General features: G+C 41.1%; 1 protein-coding gene across 28 annotated transcripts in view; it reads right to left on the reverse strand.

The window, feature by feature from the left end:
* Positions 1–27,103, reverse strand: part of Dlgap1 (DLG associated protein 1) — a 759,724-nt gene that overhangs the window by 284,884 nt on the left and 447,737 nt on the right. For 11 of the 28 annotated variants that reach the window (XM_076917637.1, XM_076917636.1, XM_076917643.1 and 8 more), the window contains one exon: positions 19,297–20,340. In XM_076917637.1, the coding sequence (XP_076773752.1) occupies positions 19,297–20,271 (975 nt within the window). In that variant the 5' untranslated portion in view covers positions 20,272–20,340. Of the gene's footprint in view, positions 1–14,021; positions 14,244–14,491; positions 14,616–19,296; positions 20,341–27,103 lie in introns of those variants that run through there. The other 17 variants (XM_076917653.1, XM_076917648.1, XM_076917645.1 and 14 more) reach the window with 4 other exon arrangements.

Consider the following 27,103-nt stretch of genomic DNA (forward strand, 5'->3'; position numbering starts at 1 on the left):
TACTTTTCTTATAGAAAGAAGAAAATGTCATATAGGGCTTGACATTTCTGATAGTTGGGACTGATATTTATGTTTAGGTAAACAAACTAAATATCTGTAAAGAAACCTTAGAGATAAACTATACCGTACATCAACTGGATTCAAGGGACGTCTACTGAATATTCTACCTGTCAGATAAGGATTAGACATTCTTCTCAGTGGTATAGGGACCTTCTCCAAGGTTAACACATTAGCATATGGTTACAAATACATAAAAAAGACAATAAGTATCTCTCTTTGTGTGTGAAGGATACGGTGAAAGGACAAAAAGCAGCCTTCTCAAGTACAAAGTTACTAAAGTAATCCTTGTATCTTACCAGACCACAGTACAACAAAACTAGAAGCCAGCAGCCAAAAACACAGCCAAAACCAACTGAGAAACTACTCAAGTAGTTACAGAGACTGAGCAATATACACTCGAATGAACAGTGGCTGGAAAAATTGGAGGAAAAAATATGAAAATTTCCCAGGATTAAGCAAAAACAATAAGCGTATGTACCAGCATGTAGCCAGGGCTGTCCTAAGAGGGAATCTTATAGCTGTAAGCACTTGCATCAGATGCATTTCACGGCCATTGAGAAGCAAGAAGACACCACACCCAGTAGACAGTAAGGAATAGCAAAGACAAAGACAGAAAGTAATGGAGCAGAGATAAACGAATACTACAGAGTCAATAAGAAAGAGGTATGAAAATGAACAAGAAAACCCTTAGCTAAACTAGCACAAAGAAAGAAAGAAAGAAAGAAAAAACACAAATTAATAAAATTAGAGACAAATGGAGTTGCCATACAGACTCCAATGAAATCCAGACCATTAAGGAATATTTGGAAAGCTTCTATGTTTAAAAAAACTAGAAAACCTATAAAAATAGATAAATTTCTATAAAGATGGATAAAACTCATATGTTCTACTAAGATTAAGTCCAGAGGATACAAACAATTTAAACAAACTTGTAATAGTCAGTGAGATTGAAGAGAAGGCAAGGACCACACAGATTAAGGACCACTTAATACAAATAGTTCTCAGATTGTTCCATGAAAAAGGGCAGAAAGGAACAGTACCAAACTCACTATGAAACCAGCATTGTGCTGATACCCAAGCCAGAAAAAGACAGAACAAAAGGGGAACTAAAATTTGCAGAGATACAAGAATTCTCAACAAAATATCTACGGACTGGATTCAAGAACACGTTAAGATCATATATTATAGTCAAGTTGATTTCATCCCAGAAATGCAAAACCAGTTCAATATATATATAAAATCAACAAATGTAACACACCACATAAAGGCACTTAGGGACAAAAGTCAGATGATTGTTTCAGCAAATGTGCAAAAGTTATCTGACAGAATTCAAAATGACCTCCCTGGTGATAAATTCCTGAAGAAATGAGAAATAGGTAGAACAAAATAAAGATATTCAACAAAATAAAGACTACATTAGGCAAACCTGTAGCCAATGTTATTCTAAGTGAAAGGAACTGAGATATTTTCTTTATAATCTGGAACAAAACAAGGGTGTTTATTGTCCCCTTTCTTACTCAGTATAGTACACGATGTCTTAGACCAAGTAATAAGGCAAAAAAAAAAAAAAAAAAAAAAAAAAAAGACATGAAAAGAATTCAAGGAGAAAAGAAATACATTAAATTATCCCTATTTCTAGACGGCATAATTTTGTAATTAAAAATAGACCCTACCAAAAAAAACTTCTACAACTAATAAACATACCCAGGAAAATTGTAGGATACAAAATCAACATGTAAAACTCAGTTGTTTTTTCATATATCAAGAGCAAAGTTGCCGAAAAGGAAAATAGGAAAATATTACATTTTATAATATCTTCAAAGAAAGCATTTAGGAATAAGTGTAACTGAGGAGGGGTAAAAAATGTCCACAGTGAAAATTTAAAGCAACAGAAAAAGAAACTGAAGAAGGCACTGGACAACTTCATGACCTTCTGCATTGCTGGATTGACAGAATATTGTGAAAACGACTGTTTACAAAAGCCATCTGCAGGTGCAGTCTCCATCAGCATCCCAACGTCATGATTAACAACTAGGAAAGATAGCAAAGTTCATAGGGCAGGGAAAGCCACACGAAGCAGAAGGGACATGGTTGGAGGTACTGTAATATCTGACCTAAAGTCTTACTACAGTGCTATAGTGCCGAAGATAGCTCCGCACTGGTGCAAAATAGCACATGAGACCAATTAACCTAGAGAATTATGAAATTAGATCCATATCTCTCATCCTATCAAAAAAATAAAAAAAAGAACAAAAGCAGAGCCTGGTGGCACATAGCACTTAGGCAGAGGCAGGTGGGTCTCTTTGAATTCAAGGCCAGTCTGATCTTTATAATGAGTTTCAGCCTGTTTCAAAAACCAAACGAAGCAGATTTAAGACTTGAACTAAAAACCTGAAGCTTCTAGAAAAAAATGCTTGACAGTATAGACAGAGATAGGGCCTTTCTATAGAGATCTCTGACAGAACAGAGAGTAACCCCCAAGAATTAACAAACAGGATTTCATGCAATTAGAAAGCTTTGTGTAGCAAAGATAACCAGAACATACAGTTTGTAAAATGGGAGAAAATCTTCCCCGGCTGTATGACAGATATGACATTAATACCTGAGAACTCCAAAAGTCGAACACAACCCCAACCAGTCAAAACAAACAAACAACAAACAAACAAAAATGGACTAATGAACAGAAGAGGTAGTTCTCAAAAGAAGCCATGCAAGTGGCTAATAAACATTTTAAAAATATTTGGGGGTTGGGGTGATGACTTGGTTAGCTGGATGTGTCAGTTTGGATATCTGAGTTCAGATTCCCAGTGCCAATGAAAATACCTGGCAATGAGTCTGTAATTCCAAAGCCTGAGGCAGATTCTAGAAGCTTGTTGGACCATTTACTCAAATCAAGAGTTGTATGTGCAGTGAGAAGTTGTGACAGTTAACATTGATTGTCAACTTGCTGGGACTGAGAGACATCTGGAGGATGATACTCTGAGCCTGTCTGGGGGGGAATTAACTAGATTATCCTAACTAAAGTAAGAAGACCCACCCTGACTGTAGGAGCACCATCCCTCGGGTTGGGACCCTGAACCGGGTATAATTAGAAAGCCAACTGAACAGGCCATTTGCCTCTGTTTCATGACTGTAAACACAATAGGACCTGGTGTGGCAAGCTCCTGCCACTGAGACTTCCCACCATGTACCTCTGAATTGTGAGCCAAAGTAAACCCTTCCTCCCTCAAGTGGCTTTGTCAGGTGTGTTGTCATAGCAACCAGACAAATAACTAAGCCAGAAACTCTGACTCAAAAAACAGGAATGATTTAAAAAGGACATCTGGCATTAATCTCTGGCCTCTGTACACATAGACATTCATGTGTGTACCCATAAAACAAGTACAACATTCTCTGTCTCTGTCTCTCTCAGCATCCTTAGCTTGCATTAGGGAAATGCAAATTAAAACAATTAACAACTACTTGTACAGTTCATCTTACTCCAATCATAATGCCTACATAAAAATGAATGAGGATGTGAAGATGTCTGGGAAGAGGGACCTTTTCCCCTTGTTGGAGAGAGTATAAACTAGTACAGTGCCCTGGAAATAAATGTGGAGGTTTCACAATAAATTAAACAACAGAATGATCGGATGGCCCAGCCATGCCACTACTGAATATATACCCAAAGCAGCCTACGTTTATTCTATTCATAGCAGCAGAATCACCCTTGATGCCTATCAGCAAATAAATGAAAAATAAAAATGTAGCACATATATATGGATTCTATTCATCCATAAAGCAAAATGAAATTCTGAAATATGCAAGGAAATGGATGGATGTGAAAATTATCACATTGAAAGACTATACTATCCTATGCAGATCCTAACTTCAAATTTTTATGTGTGTTACATTTGTGTGAATGAGTGTGGGTACAGGAAAGAGGGATATAAGAAAGGAACAAAGAAATACTTTATAAAGAACTATGTGAATCTGCGTGTGCACATGTACTGAATGTGTTTGAGTGTGTGTGCACACGAATATACGTGTTGAGGTTGGTATCAAGTGTCTTCTTGGATTACTCATTACCTTATACACTGAGACAGGGTCTTTCACAAACCTAGAGTTCACTGTTTTGATTAGTCTGGCTAGTCAGCCTGCTCTGGGGTAGATCCTGCATCTACCTTCGGTGTGCTGTGATTACATCTGGGCCATCATCTCCACCTGGATTTTTATGCAGGTTGTGGGAATCTGAGCCCCGGTCTTCACATTCTGGGTAATGCTTTACCTATTTGGCCATTAAATTGTCCCTTTTTGAAGCTGATATAGTATTATATAGAAAGTTTTAGAGATTCCACTATAAACTGTTGGATCTAACAAATGAATTCAGTAAGATTTCCAGAAAACAAAAACAAAACCCAACCAAACCAAAACAAAAAAACCCCCAAAACCAAAAAACAAAACCCCCATAAATTAGTATCACACATAGCTAGTAAACCATTTTAAAAAGAACTTAAGAAAACATCCCAATATGTAAAAATAAATTTATGCTTAGAGGTAAAATATCCCTTCTATGAAAATTATAAACCATTGATGAAAGAAACTGAAAAAGACACAGATAAACAGAAAAATCTGATGCTCAATGAAGCAGACACATAAATATTGCTTAACGCTCTTGCAGATTCGACTCAACTCCTATCAAAACAACAGTAATACTTTTCACAGAAATAGGATACAGCAATTCTGAAGTTTGTGTGGGACCAGAAAAATCCGAATGCCCAAGGAAATATTGAGAAAACCAAACCAAACCAAACCAAAGATGGAGGCACCACTTTAGCTCTCTTTAAAATGTATGCACACACTGAGGTTCAATAAATGCTCCCAAATGACAAATGGGTCAATGAAGAAATTAGAAAGACAATTTTTAAACTTTCTATGGCTGGGTGATAATGTGTTCTCAGTGTTTTCAATTCGTGTGATACGGTGAAAGCCGGGTCATAAACTGTCCAGCAATGGCTGAAAACATGACCTAGAATGAACAATCAGAAATAAGCCCAAGAACTTGCACACGGTTTGTTTTGACAGATGTTCTAGGAATGGGTACCAGGAAAGATGCTTAAAGAAATGGTCCTGAGAAACCGAATGTTCACAGGTAGATCCTTATCTAAAATTAACTCAAAATGGACTAAAGACCCTAAACATTATTTGGAAAATCATGAAAAGACTTGAATGAAACAGGGGGAGGAAGGTGACTTTACCTTGACCTGGGCAACGACCTTTGTGATTTAATCTCAGAAGCACAGATGACAAAGGCAAAAAGGAGAAATGTGATGATCTCTGGCTAAACAGTGGCCCTCTGCATAGCAAAGAAAACATTCAGAAAGCTCCTAGACCACCTACCAAATGGGAGAAAGGGTCTGCAAGCAACCCATCAGACCAGCAGCTGGTTTCCAGAATTTACAAGGAACTGCAACACTCAGGAGGAGACAGACCCAACAATCAAGTTTGGAATTGAGCAAGAGACAAACGTTCTCAAAAGAAGATATGAAAGTAGCAGAAAGTATTTAAAACATGTTCCGCCTTGGGAGTTATCAGACTGAGCTGAGGTTTCACCCCACACCTGCTAGGATAGTTGTTATCATCAAAAAAGCAACAAGCAAGTAACAGCAAATATCAGAGAAAGGGAACACTACTAACTTTGGTGAGGATGTAAATTTGGATCGGTATCATAAAAAAGTATGGGATTTCTTTAAAATCTTAAATGTAGGACTGTCATAGTAGTACTTTTGCACGTGACCATTAAACTATTCAAACCTTCAACATGCCAATCTGTATGTTAAAAAGACATCCTCATTATTAAAAACAATTCAAACAACATACACACAGCAATACACAAATCTGTATATTAAAAGGCATCCTGATTATTACAATAATATTCACAACACCCAAGATGTCTATTGACATATAAACCAATAAAGAAAATTGTATGGTCGACATACAATGGGCATAGAAAGAATAAAATCCTGCCATCTGCAAAACAACAACAACAACCACACACACACACACACACACACACACACACACACACACACACACACACACGGACATTTGCACGCGCGTGTGCACACACACCAGTAGGAGGGAAGGAATGGAGAATGACTAAGTAAATGTAATTCCTTCTATGTGTGGTAGAACACTCGGAAATTGTTCTGATGGTTGACAATTCTTAGGTTGGAGAATTGTGTGACAGATGAGTTATATTTTGTTCACATCTCTGTTTCTGGTGTCCGTGTGTTCTCTGGTAGGCACCCAAAGTTTGACTGGCAATGAGGCAGATGATCTGCAGACCCTACCCCTGACTGAGGAGCCCACTGGCAACTGGTAGCTGCTAGAGGAAGGTGAGTTACTGTCTTTGGAGATGCGGCCATTTTCAGGATTGCCGTGCTCTGGTGGGTGGCTCCATAGCCATGCACACAAAGCAGCACCAACTGGATTAAGTCAGTAATTACTAAGTTATTAATTATCATAAACATTAAAAGGAAGGTTTACAATCAAATTCCACAGAATCTGTAGGGGGAGTAAGCAGGACATGGGTCCAGAGCAGCAGTTTCTGAACATACAGATGACCATGGTAATTGGATAATTTTTTTTTTCATGTGACCAAGGAAAGAGTGTTACCCCAAGGAGAGACCAAGGAAGACTTTGATGTTGCTACCGCTCCATCCCTCTCTAAGATGAAGTCTTTCCAGAACTCAATCTACAAATGGATGACTTTGGGTAAGACTTGCACCTTAAATTGTTCAATAAATAAAAAAGTGAGAAGCGAGAGAGAGAGAGAGAGAGAGAGAGAGAGAGAGAGAGAGAGAGAGAGAGAGAGAAGCTGAAGCAACAGGAAGAAGGAAACATTGCTCTGTTCTCTTCTACTTAGGAATGTGCATTGGAGGCAGAGGCAGAAGTAGCAGCGGGTATGATTAACCCTGAATGTTGGATTGGTTGGTCAGGTTTGTTTTTAGTAGAATCAGTGAAGGGATATATTAAGGTCTCATTCAGTGAGGTTCAGCCTTCCAAGTATTTCAAGTCCAATATCCGTAAGTCCAGTGATGGCGATGGCTGCTGGGGCATGGGAGATAAGAGACAAGGCTGGCCAGCCAGTCAAAGTTCTGTCATTGGAGGAGACATGAAATCAGAGTTTCAAATTCCCCACCCAGGATTAGGCACAGGAACTCGTTATTCAGACCTACAAATTGAGCCTAACAATTGAACCAGCTGGCTTTAGAATTACTTTTTTTAAGCGTTAAAGGTGATAGGTGATACTTTTTTATTGATTTAGTTCATGAGATCACCCGGCACAAAATAAAAGGTTGTGTTTTTTTTGTTTGTTTTTTTTGTTTGTTTGTTTGTTTTTGTTTTTCTGTTCAGTTACTGCACAGTCAAATATGGAAGATCCAACCTCCAGGACAATTTTTGGCCTATGGATTTGAGTTTTCGTAAGCCTCAGCACATGTCTGTCACAGAGAGCTCTTGCTTCTGCTGGATTTGTTTCACCCCCTTTGTGAATGCCTCAGAGAGAAGGCAGTATGAAAGGGAAATCAGCTATTTATAGGTGGCTTTTTTTTTTTTTTTTTTTTTTTTTTGACTAAAAGTGTCTGCTCAGCGTGCTATGGAATATTTCCAAGAGGTGGGAGAACAGGAAACTATCTCAAATCAACTGGAAGGCTGGAGGAGTGTTATGGGGGAACAATTCTGCAGGGGAGTCCTTCGCAGAAAGCTCAGGTTTCATTTGCAAACAAATGACAGTTACTTTTTCTGACACTCAGAGAAGCTAACTAAACTTCTGCTACTTAATGAGAGAAGAAGAGAAGGAAAAACAAAAAGCCCATAAATTCTTCAAGTATTGTAAGTCATTGGAACCGTCTTAAAGAGAATTTTAAAGGGGGATACTTCTCTCTCCACCCAATTCTTGACTGACAGGACCCTTGCCAGCCAGGTAATATCCACAGAACAGGCGGCAAGCAGGTGGCTTTCTAAGAATAGAATGCAAGTCCCCATGACCTAACAGGGTCCTGCTGAGATGAGAGGACATCTCACCACCCTCCACCCCCACCACTCACCTTTACTTTTATAACGCACAACAAACAAGATGGCAGAGATCATTTGCTTGAGCTTTTATGGACAGGAAATAATTCCATGAAATTCTGAGAGCATCCCATGGATTTTACTCTCCCTGTTTGGGTGGTCACAGGAAGCAACTGTGGTAGAAAGACTTAGGACTGACTGCCAAGAGACAGCTGGCTGCCGAGGAAAGCCTGGGCTGGATGGTTCTGTGGGGAGGAGGTCCTGAGAGGGACTTTTTGTTCTTTGGAATTTTACAGACTTGAAAGAATGATGCACCTGGTTTCTGAGAATGGGGAGGTTGGCTGAGGACCTTGTGCAGGAGCAACGGAGGACAATTCCTAGGACCTGTTACTACTACCCTTCAACTGTTGTGAAGCTCCTACCTGTCTGGTTGCCATGGAGGAGACAGTCCTCAGAGAACTAGCTGAGCTCACAAAGGATGCGGTGGATGGGTGGCTCGGTTACCTTGAAGACATATGCGGCAGTTGTTGTTGTTCGTTAAACTCACCCTGCTGATTTACAAGGCTACCTGGGATAATGTAGTGGGGGGTTGGCAGACTAAGGCTATGGAGGTAAAAGCAAGGCTCACGTGAACAAACACTTGAACAGCTAGAATTGTTTTCTATCAGCAAACACCCAACTGCATGGAACTCTGCTCCACTGAGGTGAGGATATCTGGATTGGCTCTTTGCAACCCTCTCTCTTGTATAGTCACAAGCCTTATGTGTTTAGTTGGTAGCCGATAAAGGAACTGTCCGTGTTGTGGTTAAGATCTACCACTATTGGACGTGGGATAGGGAGACATAGGGGTGGGGTAGGCAGGAGGTTTTCTTGTGTGTGGTTTCAGACGTGCCTCTTCTAACCTTGTTTTGACGGAGCAAACTAGAAGGGAAAGAAGAGGTGTCATAATACACGAAGCAAAGAGAATATACAGAGCATGCCAGGAGCTAGACATGCATACTTTGCAAACCTTCCACACAATCATTTTAATTGATCTCCTAAACTTAGAGCTCAACTTTCTTCCCTAGCACCTAAAAGAAAGGCAGTCGCATCTTCATGCCCATTATACAGATTAAGAAATGAAAGCATCTGGTAGAGGGAGATCAGTGATGTAGAAAACCAGCTTCAAAGCTTGGCTGAGCATGTGAAGTCCACTTTTCGATCGGTTAGACTTTACTGCCCCCTGCAGGAGAGTACAGGTGACGATAAGCCTACAGCTCCTTAGGAGTGAGCTAACTGTGGTTCTTGATTCTATTGAGTCACTCTAGATGTATGCCATCAGAATCTCTTGGGTTGGTGCCAGTTTTCAGACTCCTTCAAAAAGCCACTCTTGTGAACAAATGAACGGGAGTTATATCTCGCCTGCAATACTGGAGGGACACTCAGTGATATAAGACTATTGAAGTGCTTCCATACAAGCTTACATGGGATATGGCTGTAGTTACTTGTACCCACGTAGACACCATGTTGTCGCACCAGGTAGTGTTTTGCAGTGCACAGTTCTCAGCTTCTGTGCAGATGTTCTCATTGTCCTGATGTATATTACCTTACATATCACTATATGTGTGTGTAATTTACATATGACATATATATGTGTCACATCGCATATCCCTTTGAAACTATAGATAATTATGTCGGTTGTTGTCCTGGTGAAGCGAGGTGAGAGATTCTGACTGTCAAGATGTGGAGGACGCTTCAGGAGAAGCATGTAGTCTTCAGATTCCAGACCCGGAGCTCCAAAAACTCCAGGTGTTGGATCTAAAGATCACATATCCAAAAGTGGATCTACTCTGCTCTGCTCTGTTTATCTTCTTCTTGACAATAATCCACTCCTAGTGAAGCTGTCAGAATGCAGAAAAGATCATTGTAACAGAAGGAACACATCCACTTTTTTTTTTTCCGGGCTGGCAAAGAAGAGTTAAAAATCTTATTGTGGGGCTGATGTGGTGGCTCAGCAGATAGACACTGGCTGTGCAAGTAGAGGATCTGAGTTCAATCTCTGGAGCCCAAAGAGGAAAGAGAGAACACACTCCTGAAAGTTGGTCTCTGATGTCTACATCCACGTGAGGTACATGTGAATGTGCATCTACATACAGGCACTACACACATACATACACACCACACAAACAGTAAACAAAATGAAAATAAAATATTTACAATATGCCCTGGGATACTACAGAGTTACAAATTGCACATAATTACTTAGCTGACAAGCATGTTTGTCTCCTATGAGCCCTTTAAAGTACAAACGTTTCACATGTTACTCTCAGATCACTCTCCCATTGCTTCTTTTACTACAAAGAAGGTAGTGCACATGAATAAGCAGAGGTTTGAAAAGAGCCTTCAGGCTTTAGAAGAATGTGAGACACAGTGGGAAACAGAGAGCCCTGGCTGACAGGCAGAGAGTCCACTTGTGCCATGTCTTCTGAGATGACGATTCTTGTCAAGCTATCTCTTTCTGTCATTTGAAGAAAGAGCAAGTAGAACTAAACACTTTCAGAAGTTTCTTTTATAGGATGGTCACTACAGAAAGTAATAGGAAGCTACAGTGTCCAGCCTGTCTGGAGGAGATTGTGAACAAGGAGGTTTATTTACAAGGAGGAGTCTCTATTATTCAGAAAATGACAATTTAGAAGAAAATAAAAATAAGACTTTAAGCCCCCAGACAGTTAGATCAGGGGATTGTCCAATCCTGAAGGTTTATAATAAATTGTGGGTTTTCAAAGGCTGCAGGAGGCAGAAGTTTTCTTTCATGGTTGTTGAATAGGTCTTTGAAGTAAAAGGACTAACACTGGCCTAGTTGTCACACCAAGAAGTCAGACCATGCCTAGATTAATGATCTGGAATAAGACAGAAAAGGTAAGGTAATGATTTTTTTTTTAAAAAGTAGGATCAATGAAGAGAAGTGGGGAGGTTCCTTACGTCATAGCTATTCTTCTGTGGCTTTTGTGAAGCAGTCCATTTACAAAAGATCTGATTTCAAAAATCAGAGATCAAAGACATCAAAAGCATGCATATATTATGCATATATGCATATATTATGCAGAAGTGTGGACAGCCAGGTGCCTATGTGAGGTAGGTCTACATACGTGTACAGAATAAGCCTTACTATGCTTCATAGGTACCTTTTCCATTTCATAAGTATGGGTTCCGCTTTCCAATTCATTGAGAAGAATGATTATAAACTCTGACGGATCTGGAACAGTAGTCTAATATACATGAAATAAACATCATGTATCTAGAAAACTCAGTAAAGAAGTCTCTTTTGGCTTAGACACAAAGTATGGCATAGCATTAAATTTTAAGAAATGAAGAAAAGCATCTTTAAAGGCAAACTCTGTATTTTCTAACATTTGTAGGATCAGAGCATTCAAAAAGGTTCTTCTCTGTTCATGAAGGTGATTCCCCCAAAGAATTAAAAATACTGGAAATAAGAAACTGGCTCAAAGAAACATAAGAATTATATGATGCCTTCCTGTACACTGTTCTCCCATTTACCTCTTTTGATTGTATTAATATCAATCCAATAGCTCCCATGCCATCCTCTTTTAGTTACAGACAGAGAAGGCTCAGGTGTAGGAGAATCAACTAACTTGGAAATCACTCTAACTGGGAATCATTTATTGACAGAAACCAAAGCGCCTTCCCATAATGCTTCTAGTCTAAGAACATAGATGAACACCTGTGTGCGTGTGTGTGCGTGTGTGTGCGTGTGTGTGTGTGTGTGTGTAAAAATGCCCTCTATGTTATGATGCTACTCATGTGGCATGTACTGGTCTGTTGGTGGGGGTGAGGGTCTTGAGAAATAGGTCAGTGGGTCCTACAAGCAGAGCTATAACTGCATCTGCTTTCTTCCCTCTAGACAGAAGTATGGGTTTAACTCTTCAGACAAGTAAATTCACTATATGGCAATGTCGTATAACTCAATGCAAATCATTAACATTAACTGAGTTATGCCTGAAAAGGGCAGATGTTTTTCACTCTCCACCAAACTTAAAACTTGGAATTTGAGATTTCTGTACCTTAGACTCATATTACATGGCAACGCCACTTACGTTAACCCTGCCTGTGCTCTGTGGCCACGGACCCTAGCAACACATATTCTTCTGAAGTGAGAAAAATAAGTGATAATGAGAGCTTAATGAATTGAAAGTTTGATTTCACTGAACTCTAAGTCACAATGATCTACTAAAAGACACTGAACTCCAAAATGAAGAAAAATAAAACCTAATGCCAAACCAAAGTCAGTGTGTTAGTGATACATAGACCACTTACGCACATGCACACACTCACACATGCATGCACACATGTGCACAAACCCACTCACTCATACTCATACACACGCACACATACATATATATGCACACACACACACACACTCACAGGTACACACATATACACATTCACACATATGAACACACACACACACACACCTGGAACAAGAAACTGACATATTTTGCCACCCTGACATATTCACATGTCACCCTGTCAAGTCCCATATGCCATGTCCAAAAGGCACAGCGAGTCCAGAGTTGTCATCTTTAACTGTCATCAACTAAGCGGATCTCCAAGGAGAGCAGAAAAGGAGAAACCAAGTCTATGGCTGCTGAGTGATCCAGGACTGAATCTTAGCAAATGCTCACAGAAAGCTCTGGCTGTTGCTCACCAGGTGCTTTTACTGCTTGCTAACAGTGATATCAGAACATCAAGCTGTTGACCAAGAATAATGAAGTTTCCTTTAAAAGGGCTTTCCTATTAACCTATGGTGTTCCTCTCCCACTGCCGAGCCTTTCTGGATTCATGACTTCTTAGAGACTTTTGCCAGTTATTCTTCTCTCCCTATCAATAAGATGGAGAAAACTCCGAGAAGCACAGAGAATCAGAGCACAGGGCAGAGAGGAGCAGAATTTCCAGGGTTCTGTAGTTGGGCATGACCCCCAAGTTACAGGTTAGCACCTGACCGGAATAATCTTGCCTTTGTCTCTCCATGGAGAGGCACGTCTTCTAAGATCAGTAAAAAATATGGAGGGGATTGTATAAGCCACAGATAAATATAGTCGAGTTCCTTAGCTATACAAATAAAAGATAAAGAAAATTATCAACGTGGTTGACAAGGTTTTTAGACAAGGCAGCTAGCAAATCAACTACTCACATCATAAGCAGAATTGCAGTTTTATAAAATTGATATAAGATAGTTAAAACTGAATCGGTTTGATTTAAATTGTTTTTAGACAAGAGAAAAAAAAAAAAAAGAAAGGAAAAGAAAAAGTCAGCCACAAAAAGAAAACTCCCACTGGGCAAAGACAGAAACTGTCTCGAGACAGATTTGAAAAATAAATGTACCTGCTTTTAAAAATAAAATCCCAAGCTCACCTTTGCTAGGCATGTTTCTTTAGGGATCTTTGTGGGCTATCATGCAAACAACAGAGGAGACAAAAACCGTTCCAAAACAACAACAACAACAACGACAATGACAACAACAAAAATCCCATCACCCAGAAATTTAAATTCTGAAAAGAAACAGTAAGTGCTGAGGATTCTTGGTCAGAAAATTGACCGATCATATCCAGGCACCAGTTGTTTAACATCCTCTACTCTCTCACCCTACACTCCAAGATCTCAGGAAGCACAATTTCAGGAAGCCCCCATGCAGAATGACTTGTAGGTACCTGATATCCCCACCTGTTTCATACCTTCTATACATATATTAGTTTGTTAGCTCTTCCGGTCACGCTAGGCATTGTTTATAGAAAGAAAAGAAAATAACAGAACCAAACTATCCTTATGCTCTCTCTGTTTGCAAAAACTGCTACCAAACCAGCTACTCATATCTATCAGATACAAAGTAACAAAAGAGTTGTTTATACCCAAACCTGGTCAGTCCTTCCATTTCGTGAAACTTGCACGCAAACTGAAGAAACCCACTCAGCCTTAAAAAGGTCGATCATTTTGTTGCCTACAGCTTCATCTCTGAGAGCTCTGGCTTCCTCGGTCCTGTCTGCGCTCTCTCGCTCCCTCTGTGTGTCTCTCTACTTCCACGGGAGAGGGAGAGGTTTCCCTTCCCCTTTCTGTTTCTGCCGCTGGATGAAGGATGAATGCTAAATACAAGATTCGAAGGGTTTTTTCCCCCCCCTTCTTATTAGGTGAACAGTTGGAAATCTAAAATCTTTCTCTTCTGAATGGCTTAATATGCCACTCACTCAGCACAGAACATTTATATAAAGAGGCAGAAACACAACCAAGAATTCTACTTAAAAAAAAAAAAAAAAAAAAAAGGAAGAAAAAGAAAGCAACCCTCCCCCGAGCCTATTCTGTTTACTTAACTATTAGCACTTACCCTGAGGTGGGCCATAAATGCTCTATTCCAAATGTACAAAAGCCAACCACATCTCAACTGAGAATTAAACAGTTTTAATGTCTTCAAATCCATGCTCCTGCTCTACGCCCTGATACAGGCAGTCACTGGCAGCGATACAATAGTTCTCAACAGCAGACATCTGATTCTTGACATTTAAAAATAACAATATTGGGGAAATGGGGAACCTTTTTTTTTTTAATTAACTAAAACAGCTTGTGAGTGAGCACATACCACCCATTGAGTATATCGATTTTCAATGTACAGTGATTACAAGCCAGTCCTTGTCAGTCACAGGCTAGACACATACAGACCCCTCAACTCCTAACACAGTCATGGCAGGAAGCTGCCTTAACTTCAGTCTGTGTGAAACTCTCCAAAGACAGAAGATGGATTTTAATATTTAAACTCTCTTATTTGGTGAATATGTATTTGTTCAGTGATTCACTGAAGAATATTAATTACGGGTTACTAATTTAGTTTGGAATCAAATTAGGGATTTTGCTTTCCTTTCTGCTGGCAGGCTAATTTTACATTTACATTCTTTTATTGGCATGGACATACTTGTAGGTCGCATGCACACGAGTTTGATGCAGAGGAAGACAGATAATAAAATAAACCACATATTAACATCTACATCTGAAATGTATTACAGACCTGGATAGACTTGGGGTCAGCTGCTGGCTGCCCTGCCTACTTTGCATTCTTTGTCTCCCTGTCAGCTTTGTCTATGAAGCTAAAGCAAAAGAGGACTCCTGAGAAGAGGTAACAGTGAGAGGGAAACAGGATGAAAACAACAGGAATCTGTTAGACAAACATAAAAATATCAATGATCAGTGAACATGAATATCAGAATGGAAATCCATTTTTTTTGTGTGTGAGAAAAAGTTGTGAAAATATTTAAAGCAAATATAATATTTTTTTTGAAGTTTTTTTTGAGTATTAAGGGAGCTCAACATGGTTTCTGACACATAAAGGGCATGTAATGTCGGTCCTCTCTCTATGTGGAGAGGGTAGGGATTGAGCCTGGGGAATGGAAAGAATTCAGACTTTAAAGGGAAAAGAATTCGTTTCTGTTCGCCGCCATCTTTCTGTGTGTCCCTGGTCAAGTTAGTCAACATAGGTTCCTAAGTCTATTTTTTTCCTTCAAGAAATGCTTTTAAAATTCCAAAGAACAAACGAAGTAGCATCTGCTTTCAGCAGGCGTTTATGAATCGAGAGTCGCAGGCCTGCTAAATCCTAGAGATGGCTCTAACTTGTACACTGAGGTACTCAATTCATGAATTAAAAAAAATGTGCAGAGAGATTCGAGCTTTCTAGAACCCAGGGCCTTGTTTTTCAGTAGATGAAATAGGCTCCAAAAATCTAAAGAATGGTTCCGGCAACGTCACCAGTTAGCCGCAGATAGGGACCCAAAGCCTGGTGTTCCCTGTGGAACGGAACGTTGTGTGTCAGTTAGACCTTGTGATGGTGATGCTGAAGGTGACCCAGCTTTAAATCAGCCGGCACCTACAGTGATATTACTAGAAAACAAAACAAAACAAAACAACTTTTGATTTCTTCAAATTTGCCTCAAGGAATAACTTGCCTCAGGAAACTGTCCCACAAGAGCTGATGGGATGCAGATAATCCTATTTTCTGAGAAGAATATCACCAGGATATCAGATTCTTTCTCTTTTTTTTTCTAGAAGCAAGAGAATTGTTGGAACTCAGGACTCAGGAGGCATCTCCTACTCTCTCCCTCTCTTCACAATTATTCTGTATTTCCCTCCCTTTCTGTGCAAGAACATTCCAGCCTCAGCACAGGGGGCAGGAAGAGCTGGTGGTTCTCCATGTTTATCGTTTACTGACATGGTTGGGCCCCCTCCCAAGACACAGAACCATCATTAGCCTTTCACACTGAAGCCCTCTACAGAACAGAAACTCAATAAATGCCAACATTTATTAAATAAGTTGCAACACAGATTTCAGTGCATATTTAAAAGGATAAATAAACACCATTCAGGATTAATTCTTGCCCAAGCTATGAAACAAAATATTAACTTTTTAACAGTTTCAAGAATGAATAATAATAATAATAATAATAATAATAATAATAATAATAATAATAAATAAAGGTGCCATTGTTCTAGGTAGCAAGAGGGGAATGGGGCAGAGAGAAGCAAGAAATATATTGTCTTCTGTGTGCCTAACTGGGTGTCAGATATGTGAGTGGATGATTCACTCCAGTTTTTCTTATAGCTTTCTTAAATATTTTATTAAAAAAAGAACTAGCTTAAGAAAGTAAGTAATTCAAAAGTAGAGGTTTCTAGTCATGACAGTGAGAGCCACTGACGTGCCTGTATTAATTCCCACGCTTGATATTAAAGATTTCATTCTGAAGTTACTAAAGAATGTTTAAAATTACTCTACACTTAGCTTCTGCATGAAGTACGGGATAAGCCCAAGTTTCAGCCCTACGACCTCCTTGTCATAGGTCAAAATGCCTCAGTGTGTTAACGCTCTGGTTTCTCCTTTTGCAGATAGTCTTATTAACCCAGCTCTCAGAACAGCTGTGAGGATGGACCACATTCACCGCAGCGTCCAGTACGCAGTGACTTTGCAGCTCGAATCCAAGTTCTTTTTCCTTTGTCTGGCTTTGCATACTTTACTGCTTTTTGAGATTTTTGAATCTATTTATTTATTTATTTGTTTGTTTTTTCGAGACAGGGTTTCTCTGTGTAGTCCTGGCTATCCTGGAACTCACTCTGTAGACCAGGCTGTCCTTGAACTCAGAAATCCGCCTGCCTCTGCCTCGAGAGTGCTGGAATTAAAGGCATGCACCACCACTGCCCGGCATAATTTTTTTTAAAAAGATTTATTTATTTATTTTATGCATATGAGCACACCATTGTTCTCTTCAGACACACCCGAAGAGGGCAACAGATCCCATTACAGATGGTTGTGAGCCACCATGTGGTTGCTGGGAATTGAACTCAGGACCTCTAGAAGAGCAGTCGGTGCTCTTAACCACTGAGCCATCTCTCCAGCCTGAGATTTTGAATATAAAAGGCAAAAAAAAAAAAAAAAACCCAAACCAAAACAAACCAAAAACCAAAAAACAAACAAACAAAAAAAGGAAAATAAATTTCAGGACGGAGAACGTGAACTTCTGTACAAGAACATTCGAGCATCATATTACAAACCATTGCTGGTGTTAGACCCATGGACGGCAACCTCCTTAAGTCTAATTCTCATTTTGCCTACCCCACTAGAACACACGAGCTTTAACAGTCTTACTAAAAGAGCCTTTTCATAGAAAACACGCCAGTTTCTAAACATCTCTACCTCCTTTCTCATCCATTCTTCAAGACAACTATTTTCTTTTCATCAAAGTACTCTCAATATTGGATAAAATGTATGTGCCTAAGTCATTTCTAAATCCTTAACTTGGAGCCTTTAGAATGGTCATTTTGTGAACAGACTTGGGTTCTCGTCCTATTTCTGCCACATGCTAACAGTTTACTCCACTAAGCTTTTATTTGAGCTCACTTTTTTCCTATGCCAAGTGGGTCCAATAAACCTTTTTAGCTTGAAAGTTATCAATAGTTTTTTTTTGCCTGCATGTATGTATGTGCATCATGTGCGTGCTTGGTGCCTGCAGAGGTCAGAAGAGCGTTGGGGCTCTTAGAACTGAAGTTAGAAATGGTTGCTGCCACTATATGGGTACTAGGAACTGAACCTGGGTCCTCTGAAAGAACAGCCAGTGCTCTCAACCACTGAGAAATCTCTCCATCTTTTCTTGATGATTTATTTATACACAGAACAATCATGCAATCAACTAGGCAGCCCTACCTCCCATGATAAACACTAACCATGCATTGTGACATGGTAGCTTCTTCTAAACTTTGAACGTAGGTCCTGTCTCTGTCTTTGCCCAGCAGTGCCAGCCTAGACTATTCTCAGGGCTCAGGATAGTTACTCCCAAGAAAGCTATATTTATCAGAAAGGGTTTAAAGAGGGAAACATGACCATCTTCTCACTGGAAGAATTTTTCCTTGCATTTTTCTGAAGGAGAGAATGGAGATGGTTATGTTATGCTTTTATGGTCTCCTTAAAAACTTTCACTGAAAGATAGGGACAGCAGGAAAGAAAGAGAAACCTGATGCTCTGAAAAGGGGGCGGGGCCGGGAAACGCACGAGGGTTATTATGTGGAGCCTTGTGTCTTAGGAAAAAAAATACTTGAGGCAGGAAAAGAGGGAAGTCAGCCCTGCCTGCCTGTGCTGATATTTTTATCCAGGTGAATCTCATTTAAGTAAACTGGAGGCAGAAGGGGAAACAGGAGCATAAGGGGAAAGGGAAGAGCCGCCTGCTTGTGTGTGGGATTTACATGCTGACACTAATTGTATTTTACTGCACTGATGCTTTCACGGCACCCTCCTCTCCTCTGTTGTCCTGGGCATCTGCAGCTGTGCTTAGCGGGTTCCCAAACTGCCTCTGTCTCCACCTCTGCAGGGCATCATTCTGCTATTCTGTGTCTTGGTAGTGGGGCAGGCTGGAGATAATTACCGCAACGAGGAAGACGGATGGGCCATCTCTGATATCTTACTAGAAATGAATGAAGCTGATAGAACCTGTCTCCTTGAGTTTTCCCTGCTAGCTTCAATTAATCACCGAAATGATAAATAGTCTGGCCGAGTTCATATAGATAGTTCAGAATAGAGCCAAGACTAGAACCCAGGAGCAAAGACCACACAACCCAGTCATGAAAAATTCCACGGCATCTATCATTTAACATAGATAGTACCTGTAAGTACTGGCAGGACCGCTCTTGTTGACAAGCCTCGGACTTCACCATGGCCTGATCCATGTTCACCGAGGCTTTCTGATAAACCTCTCGGGCTCTGCTCACGGTGAGAGTGGAGGACCAGGCACTCTTCTTCAGAAGTGGGGCATCCAGCGTGACTGGCAGGTTAGCACAGGTGGAGCACTTGATGTCATTGTTACTCCGGGAAGCCTTCACTGCCTGCTCGCTGATGGTGTTGTAGGCTTCCATGAAGTACTGCGAAGCAGAGCGGTCAGGGCACCTGCCCATGGTCATCACACCCGATGGCGTGTGGTAGAGGCACATGTCGCCATCCAGGTTGTCATCCGAGCTCCACCAGCTGGGAGAGGTAGGGGAGGCGTTAGAGGCATTGGATCTAGCCTTGGACTCTGACCGCCTCTCCTTGCTCTTGCTGCGCTTGCCATATCTCACAGTTTGCGACTCGTCAGGGCTAGCCTTGCCCCCGTTGACGCTGCCTTTGGATGGCCCCTCCAGGGAATGAGACTTGGTAAAGAGCTTCTGGACCGAGTGGACCAGGTGCCGGATGCGGCCGGGGCTATCGCTGCGATGCTCCACAGCGGTGCGCTTGTACTGTAGCGTGTGATAGCCATCCCGGCTGAGAGGCAGCTGCCTCTCAAACTGATCCAGCAGGTTGGTGGGGAGGCGATTCGCCTTGGTGGCCAGTGTGCGTGGCACCAGGGCACTCTCGTCCTTCAGCTCCTGCTGCGAGGTGTAGTGCCTGCGCGGGAAGGTGCTGCTGGCTAGCGGATCGCTGAAGGGCCCCACGCACTCGGCCTGGAAAGAATTCCGTTGGGTGTAGTAGGGATGGTCCGCAGGGTGGTGGTCTACCGGGCTCAGCAGGTACGGCTTGTGGTCTGAGTGGTGTGACAAGGAGTCACAGGCTGACTCGCAGGTGATCCCATGGTGGTGGCTGCGGCTACCCGATAATCCTTTCATTGCTGACTGGAAGCAATCGCAGGGGTCATGGGAACCCCTTTAAGTTCCAGACCCGTCTTGGGCAAAGACCTGAGGGTTGAAGAACACAGACAAGGAGTTAGCATCTTCCTTGGTACATATATAATGTTCTACACAGCCCTGGTGGGTTTCTGGGGGACTTCAGGCTGTTCCTAGAAGCAGTTTTCATGCGTTATTGGAAAGGTCTCTCTCACCTTTGTAAGGATGTAAGGCTCACCCTGGGACAAGGAAACTATGAAATACAATCTTACGGCTGTTTTATTTTCTGAGACAGATTTTTGCTAGAGTCCAGGCTAGAGCACTCAATCCTGCCTCAGCTTCTGAGGGATGGGATCACACTGAAGTACCACCGCGCTGGGCTGAGAAAATTGAGTCATACCACACTAGGCTGAGATCACTGAGTACCCCCACTCTGGGTGGAAGCCATTTCCAAGTTCTTTGACACGGTAACTGTTTTCTTTTATGATCCCAGTAGCTAAATGTATCTTTCTTTTGCTTTTCTTCTTTCCTTCTTTACATGATTTTAAAAAGATATTTTACTATTTTTTTTTTTATTATTATATGTAGGTGCGGGGGTATGTTTTGGGGCATGTGTTGATGCCAGCTAAAACTATAGGTATGGGATCCTCTGGAGCTGGAGTGACAGGTGGTTGTGAGCCACCCAAACTCAATGCTAGGAATTGAACTCAGAAGCAATCTTCAGCCTCTTGGCCCCAATTTACATGGTAATCATAAATTTAGCATATCTAAAGGGCGAGGTTTCTGAGGAAAGCATTTTTTGTTATGATCTTGTAATTTTATGACATCTCATGTCCACTCACTAGAACCCACAAGATTGTTTGTCTCCGTCTTTCCCAGTCAAGGTTCCTGGCAGCCTGGCTTAATGGCACTCTTCTATCTTTCTATCTGTGAACAAGCTATTACTATAGGCACAAAGAAAGCATTCTGTAAGTGGAGATAAAAAAAAAAAAAAAAGCCAAGATGAACAAAAGACGCCCATGGCAACTTTGTATCTTTTGTCTGTCACAGCTTTCTGTTGGAAATTCTGAAGAAATAATTATAGCACCCAAACAAGCCTGCATATTGATCAGCTGCAGATCAAATAGATCGGAGATGTGGGGAAACTTGCCCATGGATTTCTGTCCTCCAAGAGCCAAGTGTCCTGTAAACAAAGAAAGGAAGGCTGGGGAGATGGTTCAGCAGTTAAGAGCACTGGCTGCTCTTCCAGAGGTCCTGAGTTCAATTCCTAGCAACCACATGGTAGCTCACGACCATCATGGGATCTGATGCCCTCTTCTGGTGTGTCTGGAGACACTGATAGTGCACTCACATACATACAATTAATAAATCTTAAACAAACAAACAAACAAACCAGCAGTGATTAAGAAAGTGCACTGACTGAGTCTCGTGCCATCTTTTCTTCTGGTTGCCATGGTATGAATCTTAAGCAGCCCCCAAAGGTCAGTGTGTTGAGGACTTGGTTGCTAGCCTTCAGTGTCACTGGTAGGATACTAGATAGAGCCTACTGGGAGGAAGTTAGGTCATTGGGGATACTGTGATGTAGGACCACAGTTCTTGCTCATCTTAATTCCTGGCAGCTGTGGGATTAAACAGTCTTCCTCTACCTCATATATCTGCCATGACGTGATGCTCTACCACAGGTCAAAACCCACAAAGGCTGAGTGATCTAGCGTGTTATCTCTCCAAGACCATGAGACAAAACAAAGAAGGCAGCAAAGCAGAGCTAACATAACACACCGGTTTAAAGGTTTTTGGCTAAATGTTCACAAGTGAAAGCAGAACAAGCAGAGGAGAGGCTCCTGGCCCTAAAGATGTGAGTGGAAGTCTCTGCTCATGCCCAGTGTAGTCTGTAGGAGAGGTCACCCCTGCAGATCCTGCAGTAGGAGCTCACACTGAGTTCAAATCTGAGCTCAGGTTGTCCCCAACTCTGGAAACAGGCTGTGGTTCCAGCAGGGGACTTTATTTTTCTTTTGACTTTAACATCATGCGCTCTTTAGGAGCTGACTGGGGTCATCCTGACAGGTTGTTTAAACTTTTTTCTTTCAAAGCTTCCTACAGTACAAAAATTGTCATTTTAAGCATTGTTCTGCAAAGCCAATTCAAAAATGTCATTTCAGATTCTCAAAAGGGAAAGATAAATGGCCGGTGAGCACACAGGGTCGGATAAAATGCACACACTTGGCCTCATGATGACAGACATGGACTATAGAGAGGTCAGAGCTTGCCTTCTCCAGGGGACACATGACATTTGTGAGCTCATGACAACACTGGCTGTCTCAGTCTGTGCCCTGTGGAGCTGCTCACTTTTTCATTTGTGTTTTTTCTCATCGTTTTGTTTGTTTGCCTGTTTTTCTGTCTGTTGGCATTTAGGGTTGAACCCAGCCTTCAATTTTATGGCTGAATAGTTCAAAACCACCGGTGGGAAAATTTAAGGACTGGTCGTTTGAAATCAGTTAGTCTACTAAATTAAGGAGGTAGACACTCACCTTATCTATTCAGTCTCAAGTACAGTGTAAAGACTTAATCATTGATAATGTGTGAATGCAGAATTTCCCCAGGTGGTCCATATTGTGATTCAAGTTGCATCTGTTCAGTGAAAACGAGGCAGTGTGACCATACAGGGAGGAACCAGTTTCCAGGCCTCTAGGAATCAGTGAGGCCAAAGATGGCAGGTGAGTTGCTCTCTTGCCATTTTAGATTTTTACCCCTGCCTTGCCGTGTCCCCTGAGTTCTACCTGCCTGAAAGTTATAGTCTAGGAACTTTTTCTGGCCAAATGACCAAAGAATGTCTATACAAAGATGGTTTGTCTAGAGGAGAGAGAGAGAGAGAGAGAGAGAGAGAGAGAGAACTAAAGACTAAAGACACAAAAAGGAATTCATGATAGCTGTGGACTATCAAAAGCTTATAAATAAAATATTTTCTACTGAAGAAGTGCTAACAGAAAAGGAAAGCCTAGACAATCTTTTTATGAACCTATGACAGCAAAAAATAGAGAGAGATTTAGATATATGTGAAATATAGGTCTTTAGCAAGGCGATGGTGCAAGCTAACTTATGAGAAAGCTTCTCTCTATTAGTCATGTATCATGGAAGGCATTTTTTTTTCCCCAAATAAGGACTTAACAGTAAAGGCCTAGCTGAGGAAACAGCTGTGTGGTAGAGGGCTTGCCTAGCATGGGAGATGCCTTACGTTAAGTCCCTAGCACTTCAGAGAAGCCAAAGCTGGCCTTTTCCAGGGGACACATGGTATTTGTGAGCTCATGTTAAATAAATAAATAAATAAATAAATAAATAAATGTAAACAAATGAACTAAAGACAGGAATAGTCCTGGGGGATTATACCCACATGATACATTCTGGACTCTACCGCATTGGTTCTCACCATATAAAGTAACCAGGAGATGAGGCTTCAAGCTTGCCTTCTGCAGAAGCCACATCTCACGTAAATATTTCATGCTAAATGAAATGTGAAATTGGTACAAGTTAAAGACATGGAGCGACTCTAAAATGTACAACGTTGTTTCAATCAAGTGTTCGCTAGTCATCTCAATACACAGACAGGGTTTTATGGAATGTGATAGTATCTGAGGACAGGCACAGAAAACGAAGAGTCTTTACAGCCATGAATGATGAATTACACTAACCGATGTAACTAATGATGTATGCCAATTAAACATATGCAGTGTGGTATTTACTAAACTTTAAGTATGCTGTTTTCATCACAGTGAGATGCACCCAAATCTTCTAAGAGGCTAACAGATTTCATCAGGGCTGAATACAGGAACTCACTTCCTTCTCACTGCTTGTGAAGGGACACTGAATTTTTACTCATTTGCCTCTGCATCAGTGGTTCTCGGGTCTCGTATCAGATATCCTGCATATCAGATATTTACGTCATGGTTCATAACAGTAGCAAAATTACAGTTATGAAGTAGCAGGAAAATAATTTTTGTGACGAGGGTCACCACAGCACGAGGAACAGTGTTAATGGGTTGTGGCATTAACAAGGTTGAGGACCACTGCTCTGTGTCATGGTAGACAAGGTCAAAATAACGACACTGCACTCTCGTAAATGTTTAAGAGTGCTAAATGTCTTTTTCTGGTCAAGAAATTATCAGCTTGTCTCTTTCTGTAGAAGATCATATGCCGTCTTTTACCCTCTTGTCATCTTAGAAAAGGAAAAACAGATCAATTTGTGGTTAGAAATTACAGCACCATACTTGGTGGCTTCCTGTTGAGCGGAGGCCGATGATGTAATATCCTAATGTCACTGACCATGCATAGATAATTGTAGCTTCCACCTACCCTGGAGATCCTGAGTTCTCTTTCTGCATTCCTCATACCTTTCCTTTTTCTAGCACACTTCTCTCTGGGACTCCTGTTTACTGCTCTGTTAATTGATGTTTCTAAGTGGCTCCACATACACCACTGTCTCCCACCTGTGGTGTGGCCCGTAGTGTCAGTACAAAGCATTAACCAAGCATTGCTCATATGCAAAATTTAGGGCTTGCTGCTGCAAAAATAACCAAATGTATACAGAGAATCCTCACTGGCTGAAGGGGTCATGATCCCTTCAGAAAGAGATGATCTAGCTATGAGAAAAAAATCTAACTCACGATTCTCCTTATTTAATGCATTCTCGGGGAAGGGAGTTGCTAGTGGTTGAATTAGCTTTCAATTGGCTGTAACAATTTCTGAAAATAGAAAGGGAAATTGCCTCCTTTGCCTTCTCTCTGAGCGAGGCTGTGGAGTGTGGTCAGCGTGTCTCCGCGGAGGGTTTCTATGGCTACCGTGATTACCTCTAATTCCTTCTTGTTCACTACGACTTCAAAAATTATTCTTTGTTGTTCTGGAGGTTCAATTTTTGCCATCAGATCTTACGTCCTCATGCTCGTCTTGGAGAATTTGTTGCTCTACTGGTGACCATGAGGTGAGCTTACTGTGACAGGCACATTGTTTTTGCTGAGTCTCTGCACCTGGAGCAGAAGTCTTACTGCACAGATTGATAGCTGAAGCAAGAATGATTACATACTGAAAAAAAAAAAACAAAATTCTAGAAAATGTCTGAGACCCAAGGAAACAAACAAGCCAGCTACATATTAGAAGAAGCTGACAGAGGAAAATATCCCTGCAAAGCAGGTGATTCCTTCTTTCATTTGATTTCCGTGCACGTCTTTATTTAGAGCTGCTTGTCTTGATTTTTCTTTCACACGTGGAGAACAGTCAACCAGAGGCCTTTTGCCATCTTACTCAGTGTGGGTTGGCAGGCAAGCAATCACAAACTATCACAAACAATGTGGGGGCCCCTGCCTGAGAGAACAGAGAGCATCATGCTCTGGTTTAAGAAGGTAGTGGGAAGAGAAAATCTTTGTGAATTCTTACAGGGTCAAACTATCTTTTTGGCTTTCCTCCACCTGCCTGTGACTTTTAAACCAGATGATCACATTCAAGTAAGAAGGAATAAAAGACCTTCATATCAAAAAGAACAACCTAGTCCTCGAATAATGACCACACTTCCTGGTGTCCCTTGGTGTGCATAGGTGATTCATTCTGACTAATGGAATCTAATTGGAAATGACATATGCCATTTCTGAAAAAAATCTCAAAAATGAAAGGTGTTCTCTTTTACCCTTGCTCTGTCTGGAAGGCAGATCCGAGGGCTGGTCAATCAGTGATCTTGTATCAGGATGTGAATACTACATACAGAATGATCGTGAATAGAAGACAGAATAAAGGTTCTGGTCACCATGGAGTGCCTTATTAGCCTGCCATCTTGTTTTTGTGAGAGGAAACAGACTTTTGTTTGTTTTAAATCACTGTTCCACTTCCTTGAGAACTGCTTTCTGAATGAGCTGCAGCCCAGTCACAGATGCCATGGAAGCCATGTCACGATGCAAAAGCACACCTTGCAGCTGGTGATTTAACTTGAAGATTTAACTAAGAGAGCGACAGGACCTTATGTCCTAAAGATTTCTGTGCTTGTCCTTAGAGAATAAATTTAAGGTAGAGAGAACCAGAAGGTCCAAAGAAACGATTATTTCATAAGATAAGAATGAAGGGGAGGCAGGGACACCTAGAGGAGCATCGTGATGTCCTGGCTATCAGGGTAGTTCCCCAATTCCTGGTCTCTCAGCGAAATAGGGATGTTCCTACCATAGTTTGAACACATCTTATACTTTTTCTAGAAACAACAAAATACTCTGTTGAGGATCCAGCTTTTCCTAGCACCCTTTTCATCTCCTTACAATAAAAGCCAGTTCTATGAGTAGCTTCTAGACCTGTGAGCTAAAGAAGCCCGCTCTCTTTTATCAGTACCTAGCCCAATGTGTTTCATGATAGTAACTAAAATGGATCTGTATACCTAAAGGCATACAGATGTTGGTGAGGCGCCTTTGAGCACACACTGTATGGAAAACTCCAATTATATTATTCAAAGTACAATGCTGCGTCATTTTATACATGCAGAATGTACTTTGACTTTTCATTAACATTAGTTGCTATCCTAATCACCTGATTTTATTTGTGAATACCACTTTGAATCAGGGGCATTTCTCTCTCAAAAAGATTTGGTATTGTACAAAGAACAAAACAAACAACTGAAGCCTCTCCAATTTAGTCACAGTAGGCAGCAATTCATGGCTGTTGCCTCACAAAGCTTTCTAAAGGAAAGCAGTTTTGGAACAGCGTTCCAGAGTCAAATGGTGGGGATGAGCCCGTGAGGAAGGGTGGTGGGCCACTGTTAGTATTACTATGGGCTAACCACTGTTTGAGCAAAACACCACAGAGCTCAGCA

Source organism: Arvicanthis niloticus, chromosome 21 (genome assembly GCF_011762505.2).
Source record: "Arvicanthis niloticus isolate mArvNil1 chromosome 21, mArvNil1.pat.X, whole genome shotgun sequence".
Classification (NCBI taxonomy): domain Eukaryota; kingdom Metazoa; phylum Chordata; class Mammalia; order Rodentia; family Muridae; genus Arvicanthis; species Arvicanthis niloticus.